We start from the raw sequence: 14,936 nt of genomic DNA, 5'->3' as shown, positions 1-14,936 counted from the left end.
GCCCCCCTCCCCAGTGTGGGTGGGCATAGCTAAATTGCTGAGGCTGGCTTTGAACCTGTGATCCTCCTGCTGGGATTACAGGCCTGCGCCGCCGCTCTCGGCTCCCCCGGGCATTTCTTGTGGCTGAGCTTCTTTCCTGCCCTGCACAGGTGGTCACTGCCCCCTTCCAGGAGGACATGCTCACCCACCAGTCAATTCTGGGGACAGATTGCAGGCTGTGCTGAGCCCCCTCCTGGGCCAGTTCAGGTAAGAGGGACACCTGGACAGGTGGAAGGCCGTGGTCTAAGCCACCAGGACTTTCTTTGGGCACATGAGTTGGTGGCGATGCCTCTGAGATCTGGGGAAGCGCAAGTCCCTATTCAGAGTCTGCAGACTAACGTCCGGAGCCACACAGTGGAGTGTTGTGAGAACGCAGGCCCTGGAGCCCGGTGGCGTGGGCTCGAATCCACTTACCAGCCGTGTGACACGGGCTGCTTTACCTAACTTAGGGCCTGGAGAACTCACCTGCAGAATGGCGGTGGCCTGGGTACGGGTGACATGGGAGAGCATATGCCCGGAGCTGAGCCAGTATTGGAAGAGCTGCTAAGATAACTCAGGAGTCCCACGTCCTACATACAAAATAGTTTATTACAAAAAGCTCAGCGTGCCACACGTCAGAGGGAATCGCACAGGACGGCTTCCCTCTTGAGCCACACACAGGAGAGGCTGGCAGACGGCGCCAAATAAGGCCGCGGTCTTCCGCAGCAGGTGCTGAAGCTCCTCAGGCCCTGGGCCATCAAAACACCAACAGCATGGGGGCCTGAGAGAGCCACCCCCAGGGCCGCCCGCCAACCACCATCGCCCCCGTCATCAAACAGCCCGGGTCCTTCTGGGGAAGCTGGCCAGGTGCACCCCCGGCTCAGGACTCCAGGGAAGAGAGCAGATGCCAAACCTGCTGCTCTTCTGAAACAAAGCAGTCAACGCAGAAGCACAGCCACCGTGTGGGACCGTCGCCAGGCATCTTTCTCTGACTCAAAAAAAAAAAAATAAGGAGCATGTCGCCCACGACCCAGAGTGGGGGAAGGGCAGGGCAGAGGCCCCGCCGCCCCTCTCGGCGTGGTCCAGAGGGCCACCAGCGCCAGGGCAGCACCTCTTCCAGATGCACCTGCCGCGCGAGCTCTGAGGAGCGCCAGCCACTGCTCCCGGGACTCGGACCCCCATCCAAATGGCCGAGGGCACAGTGGCCCCTGGGCTTCTCAGCCCGGGCGAAGCGGCTGCGTCTCAGTCTGTGGCTCAGGGTGAGCCAGGAGGGACGCGGCCCCGTTCAGTCGGGCGGCCGGGCGTCGGCGGCCTTCTCCTGGACCTCGTCGTACTGTGGCGGGGGAGTCAAGGGCTCGATGGACGGGGGAGGGACATTTTTGTCCGGGAGGTTGATCCTAAAGTCTTTGAGGTGCAGCTTTTCGGATTTGATCCTCCGAACCTTCAGGGGCTTCAGGCGCTTGGCCAGTCTGGAGTTCTGCCTGGCGGGCGGCGGCCCCGCGCTGGCCTCCACCTCGGCCCTGGTGGGGGTGGTGTCGTCCAGCCCCGTCAGGGACTCGTAGGACGGGAGGGAGACGCTCATCCTCGGGCTCCGCTGCAGCTCGGGGCCCTCTGGGTAGTGCGCCTGCATCACCTCCTCGTAGCTGGGGACGTAGTACCTGGAGGAGGCCGCCTCGTCCTCCTCCTCCTCCTCCTCCTCCTCCTCCTGGCTGCAAGACACGAACACACACGGTTGTGAGCACGGGTCACTCCAGGCCCCAGAGGGGGCTGCAGACCCTGCCAGCCTCGTGCACCACTGTGCACCAGGAGCCTGAACTCACCACACCGACTTCATATTCCTGACTAGGGGTGGAGCGCGGTTGGGAGGCCCATTTTACAGATGGAGAAATGATACATCAAGGAAACGGGAGGGCAGGAGGCGAAGGCCACACCGAGCCACTACGCAGCCCCTTGGCCTGGAAGCCTTTCACACTGCACCATGCTTTGTGGGGCTGTTTATTCCAATGCCCAGCGGGGGCCTCTGGGAAAGGCAACACAAGACTGGACGCCACAGCCTCCCATCTGTGGGTGTCCCCAGGTGGAGAAGGAACAGCTGACCGTGAACACATGCATCTCAAATTATTCTCAAGTTCATCTCCAGGACTCGGAAGACCAGACGCTCCCCCTTACGTCATTTGACGGTTGAAAGAGAAAACCCAATGCTCAGGACGGGTTGGCACAGCGGACCGAGTCCTGCCAAAGCGTCTTCCAGGACACCCCCTTGAACTTGCAGGGGACAGCGGGCAACAGACACCCCCCCATTGGCCCTGGTCTGGAAAGAGCTTGGGGGTGCTCACGGCTGGCGTGGGTGGGTGTGTGCGGGCGACTGGTTTTCCTCTTTTGATCTTTTCTCTGTCTCCCAAGTTTTCTAGCATCAGTAGGAGGGACAGTGAGCGGCGGGTGACTGGCCACGGGGGCCGGGTCTGTGAGGATCTTCCCATTTCAACCAGTGGACTCTGCCCTCCCCGGTGTGAGTGGCCTCTGCTGGGGGCCTGGGTGGAACGAGGGTTGCAGCTAGCAGGAGCCTCCCTTCTCCTGCCTCCAGTTCAGGGGGGCATCTCACGTCCTCCCCTCCTGCCGCAGGAGTGGACTTCCAACCAGCAGCTCCCTGGTCCTCAGGCCCTCGGACTTAGGCGGAATGAGACCACGGGCTGTCTTGGGCCTGGGCCGCTGGCTTTCTTGGGACTTCTCAGTCTCCACGGCCCCAATTGCCAGTTCCTCAGAGTACATTTGCACACACACACACACACACACACACACACACACACACAGCCCAGAGCCACACAACAATGTTTTGGTCAATGGCATCCTGAGATGGAGGTCCCGTAAGGTGACATCACCCGGTGGCCCACAGCTGTCTGGGTTGGCGTAAGTACACTCTGGGAGCTGCTCACACCATAAGCTGCCTTCCTGTGGCTTTCAGGACGTGTCTGAATGCCGTGCTCCGGCCCCACCCCAGTTCTGGGGAACCCTGGCTGGGACAGCAGCGTGGTTTGTCTGGTTATTTGTTTTGATACAGGGAATTGAACCCTGGGCCACTTTACCACGGAACCACATCCCAGTCCTTTTTATTTTTTGATGCAGGGTCTCACTAAGTTGCTGAGGCTGGACTCAATCTTGCAATCCTCCTGCCTCAGCCTCTAAACTGACTGGGATCACAGGTACGTGCCACCACACTCAGTTATGTGTTATCTTTTATTATCAGAAAATAAGTCGGCTTTCTCCGATATAAAAACAACTTCCCTCCTGCTATAAAGAAAGAGATGCTTATAGAAAATTCAAACAATATACAAAAATCTAATGAAGAAAACAAAACATCCCCAGTCCTTCCATGTAGAAAATCACGGTGAATACCCCTGTGTGTGCCTCTCCTGACCCTCTCTGAGCCCACCCCACGCCCTGTGATGTGACAGTCTCCCAAGATGCTGAGCTGTGGGCTGCGGTGTGGCTCGTGGTACAGCACTTGCACGTGTGGGACCCTGGGTTCAATCCTCAGCACCACATAAAATAAAGAACGAACATGGAGCGTCGTGTCCATCGACAGCTAAAAACATATTTTTAAAAACATGCTGAGTGTCATCTCTTTCTGAGGCAGATCTGGTCCCCCGTTAGCAGGTGCAGATCCGCAATGGCTGGCAGGACCATGCTGAGGGGCCACCGAGGCGCTGCCCCTGGCGGGTGGACAACACGGTGGCCAGGGCTGCTGCTCTAGACAGGGACCTGGCAAACTTGCTGGGATGTCCCCTCCTGCGACTGTCTCCTCAGGAGCAAGTTGAGCACAGATGTGACAGCCTCATGAGCACTGCCACTCAGCATGGGGATCTCAGGAAACCGTCTGTCCACAAACCATCGGCACCCCACCTGCCTGCCCCCCTCCTGCCTGCCCCCCACCTTCCTGCGCTTGTCCATCTTGTCCCCCACCTGCCTGCCCCCCACCTTCTTGTGTTGACCATCCTGCCTCCCACCTGCCTGCCCCCCACCTTCTTGTGTTGAACATCCTGCCCCCCACCTGCCTGCCCTCCACCTTCCTGAGCTTGACCATCCTGCCCCCCACCTGTCTGCCCTCCACCTTCCTGTGCCCCACCTGCCTGCCCCCCACCTTCCTGTGCCCCACCTGCCTGCCATCCACCTTCCTGTGCCCCACCTGCCTGCCCCCCACCTTCCTGTGCCCCACCTGCCTGCCCCCCACCTTCCTGAGCTTGACCATCCTGCCCCCCACCTGCCTGCCCTCCACCTTCCTGTGCCCCACCTGCCTGCCCCCCACCTTCCTGTGCCCAACCTGCCTGCCCTCCACCTTCCTGAGCTTGACCATCCTGCACCCCACCTGCCTGCCCTCCACCTTCCTGTGCCCCACCTGCCTGCCCTCCACCTTCCTGTGCCCCACCTGCCTGCCCTCCACCTTCCCTGTGCCCCACCTGCCTGCCCCCCACCTTCCTGCACTTGACCATCCTGCCTCCCACCTGCCTGTCCCCCACCTGCCTGCGATTGACAGTCCAGCCCCCCACCTGCCTGCCCCCCCACCTTCCTGCGCTTGTCCATCCTGTCCCCCACCAGCCTGCCCCCCAACTTCCTGTGCTTGACCATCTTTCCCCCCACCTGCCTGCCCCCCACCTTCCTGCGATTGACCATCCTGCCCCCCACCTGCCTGTGTTTATCCATCCTGCCCCCGACATTCCTGCACTTGACCATCCTGCCCCCCACCTGCCTGCCCCGCACCTTCCTGCGCTTGTCCATCCTACCCCCCACCTGCCTGCCCCCCACCTTCCTGCGCTTGACCATCCTGCCTCCCACCTGCCTGCCCCCCACCTTCCTGTGTCCCACCTGCCTGCCCCCCCACCTTCCTGCACTTGACCATCCTGCCCCCCACCTGCCTGCCCCCCACATTCCTGTGTTTGTCCATCCTGCCCCCCACCTTCCTGTGCTTGACTATACTGCTTCCCACCTGCCTGCCCCCCACCTTCCTGTGCCCCACCTGCCTGCCCCCCACCTTCCTGCACTTGACCATCCTGCCTCCCACCTGCCTGGCCCCCACCTTCCTGCGATTGACGATCCTGCCCCCCACCTGCCTGCCCTCTACCTTCCTGTGATTGTCCATCCTGCCCCCCACCTTCCTGTGCTTGACCATACTGCTTCCCACCTGCCTGCCCCCCACCTTCCTGTGCCCCACCTGCCTGCCCCCCACCTTCCTGCACTTGACCATCCTGCCTCCCACCTGCCTGCCCCCACCTTCCTGAGCTTGACCATCCTGCCCCCCACCTGCCTGTCCCCCACCTTCCAGAGCTTGACCATTCTGGCCCCCACCTGCCTGCCCCCCACCTGCCTGCCTCCTACCTGCCTGCCCCCCACCTTCCTGCACTTGACCATCCTGCCTCCCACCTGCCTGCCCCCCACCTTCCTGTGCCCCACCTGCTTGCCCCCCACCTTCCTGCGCTTGACAAACCTGCCTCCCACCTGCCTGCAATTTACCATCCTGCCCCCCACCTGCCTGCCTCCCACCTGCCTGCCCCCCACCTTCCTGCGCTTGTCCATCCTGCCCCCCACCTGCCTGTCCCCCACCTTCCTGCGCTTGTCCATCCTGCCCCCCACCTGCCTGTCCCCCACCCTTCCTGCGCTTGTCCATCCTGCCCCCCACATGCCTGTCCCCCACCTTCCTGCGCTTGTCCATCCTGCCACCCACCTGCCTGTCCCCCACCTTCCTGCGCTTGTCCATCCTGCCCCCCACCTGCCTGTCCCCCACCTTTCTGCGCTTGACCATCCTGCCTCCCACCATCCTGCCCCCCACCTGCCTGCCCTCTACCTTCCTGTGTCCCACCTGCCTGCCCCCCACCTTCCTGCGCTTGACCATCCTGCCCCCCACCTGCCTGCCCTCCACCTTCCTGTGTTTGTCCATCCTGCCCCCCACCTTCCTGTGCTTGACCATACTGCTTCCCACCTGCCTGTCCCCCACCTTCCTGAGATTGACCATCCTGCCCCCCACCTGCCTGCTCCCACCATCCTGTGTCCACATGCCTGCCCCCCACCTTCCTGCACTTGACCATCCTGCCCCCCACCTGCCTGCCCCCCACCTTCCTGCACTTGACCATCCTGCCCCCCACCTTCCTGCACTTGACCATCCTGCCCCCCACCTGCCTGCCCCCACCTTCCTGTGTTTGTCCATCCTGCCCCCCACCTTCCTGTGCTTGACTATCCTGCCCCCCACCTTCCTGCGCTTGACCATCCTGGCCCCCACCTGCCTGCCCCCCACCTTCCTGCACTTGACCATCCTGCCCCCACCTGCCTGCTCCCCACCTTCCTGTGTCCCACATGCCTGCCCCCCACCTTCCTGCACTTGTCCATCCTGCCCCCCATCTGCCTGCCCCCCACCTTCCTGCGCTTGACCATCCTGCCTCCCACCTGCCTGCCCCCCACCTTCCTGAGCTTGACCATCCTGCCCCCCACCTGCCTGCCCCCCACCTTCCAGTGTCCCACCTGCCTGCCCCGCAGCTTCCTGCGCTTGACCATCCTGCCCCCCACCTTCCTGCGCTTGTCCATCCTGCCCCCACCTGCCTGCCCCCCACCTTCCTGCGCTTGACCATCCTGCCTCCCACCTGCCTGCCCCCCACCTTCCTGAGCTTGACCATCCTGCCCCCCACCTGCCTGTCCCCCACCTTCCTCAGCTTGACCATTCTGGCCCCCACCTGCCTGCCCCCCACCTGCCTGCCTCCCACCATCCTGCCCCCCACCTGCCTGCCCTCTACCTTCCTGTGTCCCACCTGCCTGCCCCCCACCTTCCTGCGCTTGACCATCCTGCCCCCCACCTGCCTGCCCTCCACCTTCCTGTGTTTGTCCATCCTGCCCCCCACCTTCCTGTGCTTGACCATACTGCTTCCCACCTGCCTGTCCCCCACCTTCCTGAGATTGACCATCCTGCCCCCCACCTGCCTGCTCCCCACCTTCCTGTGTCCCACCTGCCTGCCCACCACCTTCCTGCACTTGACCATCCTGCCCCCCACCTGCCTGCCCCCCACCTTCCTGCGCTTGTCCATCCTGCCCCCCACCTGCCTGCCCCTCACCTTCCTGCGCTTGACCATCCTGCCTCCCACCTGCCTGCCCCCCACCTTCCTGAGCTTGACCATCCTGCCCCCCACCTGCCTGCCCCCCACCTTCCTGTGTCCCACCTGCCTGCCCCGCACCTTCCTGCGCTTGACCATCCTGCCCCCGACCTGCCTGCCCCCCACCTTCCTGCGCTTGTCCATCCTGCCCCCCACCTGCCTGCCCCGCACCTTCCTGCGCTTGACCATCCTGCCTCCCACCTGCCTGCCCCCCACCTTCCTGAGCTTGACCATCCTGCCCCCCACCTGCCTGTCCCCCACCTTCCTGAGCTTGACCATTCTGGCCCCCACCTGCCTGCCCCCCACCTGCCTGCCTCCCACCATCCTGCCCCCCACCTGCCTGCCCTCTACCTTCCTGTGTCCCACCTGCCTGCCCCCCACCTTCCTGCGCTTGACCATCCTGCCCCCCACCTGCCTGCCCCCCACCTTCCTGCGCTTGACCATCCTGCCTCCCACCTGCCTGCCCCCCACCTTCCTGAGCTTGACCATCCTGCCCCCCACCTGCCTGCCCCCCACCTTCCTGTGTCCCACCTGCCTGCCCCGCACCTTCCTGCGCTTGACCATCCTGCCCCCCACCTGCCTGTCCCCCACCTTCCTCAGCTTGACCATTCTGGCCCCCACCTGCCTGCCCCCCACCTGCCTGCCCTCTACCTTCCTGTGTCCCACCTGCCTGCCCCCCACCTTCCTGCGCTTGACCATCCTGCCCCCCACCTGCCTGCCCTCCACCTTCCTGTGTTTGTCCATCCTGCCCCCCACCTTCCTGTGCTTGACCATACTGCTTCCCACCTGCCTGCCCCCCACCTTCCTGAGATTGACCATCCTGCCCCCCACCTGCCTGCTCCCCACCTTCCAGTGTCCCACCTGCCTGCCCCCCACCTTCCTGCACTTGACCATCCTGCCCCCCACCTGCCTGCCCCCCACCTTCCTGCGCTTGTCCATCCTGCCCCCCACCTGCCTGCCCCCCACCTTCCTGCGCTTGACCATCCTGCCTCCCACCTGCCTGCCCCCCACCTTCCTGAGCTTGACCATCCTGCCCCCCACCTGCCTGTCCCCCACCTTCCTCAGCTTGCCCATTCTGTCCCCCACCTGCCTGCCCCCCACCTGCCTGCCTCCCACCATCCTGCCCCCCACCTGCCTGCCCTCTACCTTCCTGTGTCCCACCTGCCTGCCCCCCACCTTCCTGCGCTTGACCATCCTGCCCCCCACCTGCCTGCCCTCCACCTTCCTGTATTTGTCCATCCTGCCCCCCACCTTCCTGTGCTTGACCATACTGCTTCCCACCTGCCTGTCCCCCACCTTCCTGCACTTGACCATCCTGCCCCCCACCTTCCTGCACTTGACCATCCTGCCTCCCACCTGCCTGTCCCCCACCTTCCTGCGCTTGTCCATCCTGCCCCCCACCTTCCTGTGTTTGTCCATCCTGCCCCCCACCTTCCTGTGCTTGACCATCCTGCCCCCCACCTTCCTGCGCTTGACCATCCTGGCCCCCACCTGCCTGCCCCCCACCTTCCTGCACTTGACCATCCTGCCCCCCACCTGCCTGCTCCCCACCTTCCTGTGTCCCACATGCCTGCCCCCCACATTCCTGCACTTGTCCATCCTGCCCCCCACCTGCCTGCCCCCCACCTTCCTGCGCTTGACCATCCTGCCTCCCACCTGCCTGCCCCCCACCTTCCTGAGCTTGACCATCCTGCCCCCCACCTGCCTGCCCCCCACCTTCCTGTGTCCCACCTGCCTGCCCCGCACCTTCCTGCGCTTGACCATCCTGCCCCCCACCTGCCTGCCCCCCACCTTCCTGCGCTTGTCCATCCTGCCCCCCACCTGCCTGCCCCCCACCTTCCTGCGCTTGACCATCCTGCCTCCCACCTGCCTGCCCCCCACCTTCCTGAGCTTGACCATCCTGCCCCCCACCTGCCTGTCCCCCACCTTCCTCAGCTTGACCATTCTGGCCCCCACCTGCCTGCCCCCCACCTGCCTGCCTCCCACCATCCTGCCCCCCACCTGCCTGCCCTCTACCTTCCTGTGTCCCACCTGCCTGCCCCCCACCTTCCTGCGCTTGACCATCCTGCCCCCCACCTGCCTGCCCTCCACCTTCCTGTGTTTGTCCATCCTGCCCCCCACCTTCCTGTGCTTGACCATACTGCTTCCCACCTGCCTGTCCCCCACCTTCCTGAGATTGACCATCCTGCCCCCCACCTGCCTGCTCCCCACCTTCCTGTGTCCCACCTGCCTGCCCCCCACCTTCCTGCACTTGACCATCCTGCCCCCCACCTGCCTGCCCCCCACCTTCCTGCGCTTGTCCATCCTGCCCCCCACCTGCCTGCCCCCCACCTTCCTGCGCTTGACCATCCTGCCTCCCACCTGCCTGCCCCCCACCTTCCTGAGCTTGACCATCCTGCCCCCCACCTGCCTGTCCCCCACCTTCCTCAGCTTGACCATTCTGGCCCCCACCTGCCTGCCCCCCACCTGCCTGCCTCCCACCATCCTGCCCCCCACCTGCCTGCCCTCTACCTTCCTGTGTCCCACCTGCCTGCCCCCCACCTTCCTGCGCTTGACCATCCTGCCCCCCACCTGCCTGCCCTCCACCTTCCTGTGTTTGTCCATCCTGCCCCCCACCTTCCTGTGCTTGACCATACTGCTTCCCACCTGCCTGTCCCCCACCTTCCTGAGATTGACCATCCTGCCCCCCACCTGCCTGAGCTTGACCATCCTGCCCCCCACCTACCTGCCCCCCACCTTCCTGCGCTTGTTCATCCTGCGCCCCACCTGCCTGCACCTTACCTGCTCGCACTGCACTGTCCTGCATTCTACCTGCCTGCACCCCAGCATCCTGCACCCCACCTGCCGATGCCTCACCTGCCTGTGCCCAATCATCTTGCACCTGACCTTCCTGCACCCTTCTTGGTTGCACCCCACCTTCCTGCAACGCTCCAACCCTGGACTGTCTCCCCTGGCCAAGATGAAAGACCAGAAAAAGCAAAGAGAAAACAGAGACACCTTTTTGTTTCAACTTCATGACTAAGTCCTTGAACACCTCTGCGGGTTTCTGACTGGTTGCTCATCTGTCAGGTTCGTTTGCAGGGCTCTTTTCTAACGGGGTATCAGCCTTTATCACCTGTTCTGCAACTGACCACCTATGTTCTATTTTCACTTTTGGACTGGGGATTTAATTCACGGGTGCTTTGCCACTGAGCCTCATCCCCAGATCTTTTGACCTTTTAGTTTGAGACAGGGTCTCACTAAATTGTTGAGGCTGGCCTCAAACTTGTGATCCTCCTGCCTCAGCCTCCTGAGTCGCTGAGATTACAGGTGTGGCCACTCTACCTGGCCACCACCCACTTTTAGTACGTCTGAGGCCTGTTAGGTCCAACGCAGTGCTGCTCCCTGACCTTTTCAATTCAGCATAAACATTCACAGCACGTTGGGGTCACATGGACGAACAACCAATCAGGAGTCCCCCAGGCCCTGCTCGGACTCCCAGGGGTTGTCCAACTGCAGTCCACCTGTCAGCCGTCCACACACCTGGCCTGGGAAGCCCTGCTCTAGGAGGATAAAGTTGTTTGTAAAATGAAAAGCTTTGCAGCGTCTTCCTGGGAGAGAGTGGGAAGACACTGGGAAGCCTCGGGACTAAAGGATCCCTGCTCCCAGGTGCGGGCAGCGGGCGTGGGCCCCTCTGGGTGGGAGTGGCCCTCACCTGTCTTCCTCCTGGGCGCGCGGCACGGCCCCCGTCTGGTGCTGGACTCGGGCCAGCTCCTCGTTCTGCCTCTGCTTCCGCTTGTCCCGGATGCTCAGGCAGATGGACAGCAGCAGCAGCATCACCCCGGCCCCGACCAGCACGTAGGCCACGGAGAAGGTCTTGCTCTTGAGGATGCCGCTGCCCACCTCGGTCTTGTTCCCCTGCGCCGTCGGCTTCTCAGCAGCACTGAACCCGGGCACCAGGTTCCACATGGCCATGATGACCCCCAGGACCAGCATCCCCAGGCCGATGGCGGTCAGTGCGTAGTGGGAGCCGTTGGCCTTGGACTGAGCCATCCTGCCGGTGGGGGCGCGGGGCCAGGCCCAGGCCAAACCAAGAAGGAGAGAAGTCAGCAGCAGCAGCAGCAGCAGCAAAGCCCCCGGAGAGCCACGAAGAGACTCTCCAGTGCTGCTCTGGGAGGACGCAGGCCAGACTCTCCAGGGGACTCCAGGGGACTCGGGGAGCAGCTGCGGGGAGGAGAGGCCTGCAGGAGGGACAGAGAGCAGCAGGTCAGCCTGGAGGCACCGGGGGAGCAGAGGGGCTCTGCTCTTGGAGGAGTCCAGAGGCCTTTGGAGCCACCGGGCTCTGGCTGGGCCAGGCCTTTGATGCATTCCAGATGTCCCGCGGGCTCCTGCTCCCTGTGCCAGGAGGAAGGGACCCGCCCAGCCCCAGGCAGAGAGGAAAGGCAGACCTCTCCCTGCAGGAGGCCGCGCCCAGCGGCCAGAGCGCAGGGCATTAAAACATTTTGTGCAGTGGAATGAACGTGGTGAAACCTCAGCTCTCTCCAGAGAAGGCAGAGGGTGGATGGAGCAGGAGTGGGCTTCCTGGATCGACCACTGCAACAGGACTCCCCGTGTGGGGGGACAGGGGTCAATGACGTGTCCCATCCAGGCAGCCTGCTGGGGTCTGCTTACCACCCTCAAGGGCTCCCTATTACCCTTAGAGGAAAATCTATCTCCTAGAACGGCGCTCACTCTCGCCGCCTTCCCGGGGCCCTGCCTGCTGCGCTGCCCTCCCCCGCCCTTCTCCGCTCAGCTGCAGTTTCCCCATCACCTGGATCAGGTGCCCTAAACCCCACCAACCGCTGTGGCGCGTCTCCTCCTGGGAGCTCCTGGCCGTCTCTGAGCGGCCCGCAGCAGGGACTCTCAAGGGCTCTGGGATCTCAACGTGGAAAGAAATGACCGGAGGCCACGCGAAGCCACCAGCAAGACCAACTCTTCTTCGGCCACATCAAGTTCCCTTTCCTTAAAGGGGACAGGGGCCTGCACGTTTCCATCTGAGTTCCTGAACCCTGTGCCCGGGAAGCAGCTCGCAGACCCTGAGCGGCAGGGAGCAGCCAGCAGGCTGCAGCCCATGACCGCTGCAGGGCAGGGGACCCCCGAAAGCCCGGGGTGAGAGCCAGGAGGAGCGGGCGCCCCGCTGACCGCCCCGGCAGTCTGTGTGCTGGGTCAGGGAGAGTCTTATCTCCTTTTTCTTACCTGGAGAAGAATAGTTGGAAACAGAGATTCACGAGCTGCTTCTCCTGGAGAGAGAAACAGAGAGGTTCATTCTCTGGGCTCTTGGTGGGTCGGTGTCCAGCGCTGCCTCAGACCTGTCCCTCTGGAGATCCTGGTCCTGCCGGGCTCCGCGGGGTCCACAGCAGCCGCTGCCCGCCGTCTCTCGGGCTTGCTGACCTGGAGGTGCCCTGTTCTGTTCAGCGGGTGCCTCTCCCTCCCTCCCTCCCAGGGTTGAGGCTACAGAGCTTCTGACGTGGCCCTGGAAAGGTGCCACTTGGGGGGCCGCGGGGGTCCTGGTTGGTTCATTCAGCCTCAACCTCCAGACCCCGGATTGGGCCGTCCGTGGCTGCCACGTTCGAGGGGGCCCTAGGGAGAGCCGGCAGCCCGGCGCCCGGGGTTTCAGGGGCAACGGTGAACCAGCTAAGGGAGACCCACCTGGCGCGGGTGAGGGCCGCCTGCCAGCCGCTCAGCTGCCCGGATCGAGGCAGACCCACCTGTGAACCGAAAACAGACCCAGTTTTCTAGGTGGACCGTGAGTGAGCATTTCCATTTCGTGGGGTGCTCCTGGGGGGCATGAGCCTTGTGGGGACTCAGAAGGGAAGGGGCGGGCAGGGGTGTGTATCAGGGGACCCAGAGGGCCCAGACTCTAGACCATGAGCAGCAGGATGGGTGACTAGAGGTGGCCAAGGGTCCTCAGAGCCATCGAGGGGAGAGCAGGAGCCGCGCCCAGGTCCTTTGACGGGGTCAAAAGCCCCAAAGATGTCAGCCAGCGGAATCGGGATCCAGTTGTGTTTTTCAGAAAGAGAAGCCACGCGGCAGTCAGGCGGCGGGTCCGAGGCCAGGGCTGGTTCAAGGTGAGGAACCCAAGGCCGTCTCACAAGGGAAGGGAGCCCTGGTGGCCCCCGCCAGAACCCGTGGGCCCTGCAGCCAGCCTGCCCTGGGAGGACTGCACAGGGGACAGGGGCAGCACAGGCCCCGGGGTGTCTTGTCACATCATTCCTAAGTGTCACCGTACCTTGCACGGGCTCTTGGTATTGGCTGAAGTATTCCAAAACCACAGGTTCTGAAAACCCGTCAGTGTCTTTCACGGCCGTCAAGGTCCCTCCTGGTTGGACGGGACACCCCCCCTCTCTCTCATAGCTCATCTTCTGGCTCAGTGACCCTCGGTGGCTTCCATTCTGTCACTGTCACACCACACACTTCCTGCCACAGGGCCTTTGTGGTTGCTGTTGCCCTCGGCTCGAAAGTCCTTGGCTGCCTTGGGCTGGCTCTGCTTTGCTGTCCCCCGGTCCTCCCGCACCCGGCTGCTCTGGGGCCCCTGCCGAGTTCCCTGGTGACATTCCCACCCAGGGCAGTGAGCTCACTGTCTGTGACAGTCTCTTTGCTCTCTTGTTGGCTCCTTGTCACCCCCACCCTGCAAACCCCCTGGAAAAAGGTTCCCGTCCGCCTCGTCCATTGCTAAGTGGGCAGCACCCAGCCCAGTGTGCGGGGACCGTAAGGGGCACTTAATACACATTGACCAAGTGGGCAAATGGCCGCCCGGCGGTCTGACTCTCCCTGAGCTCCCGTCCAGGGGGGAGGACGTTCTGTCCAGGGCGGGGCCGAGGGGCGGCTGAGCCTCACTCTCAGGGCCCCTCCCCCAGTCCCCACCCTAAATGGCCGCCTGGCATCATGGGAGGGTGCCCCCAAACCTAATAACCGCCCTGTGGCCAGGATGGTGACCGCCCATCTTCCCTGTGGGGGTGAGGTCTCAGGGCCCCTGTCCTCCCCGGCAGAAGACACCAGGAGAGCCCCCCAACCTCCTGCAGCCGGGGAGCGGCTCTCTTCACCCCTCAGTCAGGGGGCAGCTGGAGGGCTGTGCCCGGGGGGGGGGGGTCCCAGCTCCAGACGCCAAGGCCCCCCACCCCCGACCCGGGCAGGTCATGGCTCCTAGCGCACATCTGGACTGGCTCTCCCGCAGGCGGAAACCCACAGAATGGACCAGAGAAGCCGCTTCGCTCACTGCACCGGGCGGAGGGTGGCACAGGATGCAGGGGCCGGCTCTGTGCTGGGGCCTGTGAGGTCCCCGAGCACCCCGCCCCTGCCCCGTGGAGGGAGGAGGTCTGGCCTTCAGGGCTCTGGTGGCCACCAGCCCAGCCCCTCCCCCGGCGAGGCGGCCCGGGACCTCTCCCCACGCAGACCTCCTCCCGCCAGGCTGCACCACTGGGAGAGGGATCCCCTCCGCTCCGGCCAGGGGCCAGGCTGAGCCCCATTTCCATCCCAAAGGAGGGATTCAGGGGAGCCTCTGCGCCAGGTTCCAGGCCTGATGGCCCCAGAGTCATGCGCTGGGGGCGGGAAGAACGGCCCGAGAGCCTCTGCTGCTGCCCGGTCCTGCCTACAAGCTGGCTCCAGGCCACCCCCCACAGACCAGGGTCCAAGGGTGCCAGGTTCCCGACACGGGGATCTCTTAGACTGTGCGTTTGGGAAAATGAGAAGCAGAGGAAAATGTAGAGGAGCTGGGGGGCAGGGAGGACCGGGTCAGCGGGCGAGGCGGGCACAGCAGCAGTGATCACAGTA

General features: G+C 63.6%; 1 protein-coding gene across 2 annotated transcripts; it reads right to left on the bottom strand.

Annotated features, from left to right (window-relative positions):
- Positions 1 to 622: 622 nt before the first annotated feature.
- On the bottom strand, positions 623 to 11,361 carry Tmem51 (transmembrane protein 51). 2 transcript variants are annotated; one of them, XM_026410315.2, is made up of 2 exons: positions 10,843 to 11,361; positions 623 to 1,727 (listed from the first exon to the last, which is right to left on the bottom strand). In XM_026410315.2, exons 1-2 carry the CDS (start codon positions 11,178 to 11,180, stop codon positions 1,304 to 1,306), a joined length of 762 nt encoding a protein of 253 aa, XP_026266100.2. In that variant the 5' UTR covers positions 11,181 to 11,361; the 3' UTR covers positions 623 to 1,303. The 2 variants fall into 2 exon arrangements, with proteins under 2 accessions (XP_026266100.2, XP_026266101.2); XM_026410316.2 differs by having other exon boundaries at positions 1,648 to 1,711.
- Between the last annotated feature and the right edge of the window lie 3,575 nt (positions 11,362 to 14,936).

This window comes from Urocitellus parryii, chromosome 11 (genome assembly GCF_045843805.1).
Source record: "Urocitellus parryii isolate mUroPar1 chromosome 11, mUroPar1.hap1, whole genome shotgun sequence".
In the NCBI taxonomy this organism is placed as follows: domain Eukaryota; kingdom Metazoa; phylum Chordata; class Mammalia; order Rodentia; family Sciuridae; genus Urocitellus; species Urocitellus parryii.
Note: the sequence above shows the minus strand (reverse complement) of the source record. Positions and strands in the feature narration are given on the sequence as shown.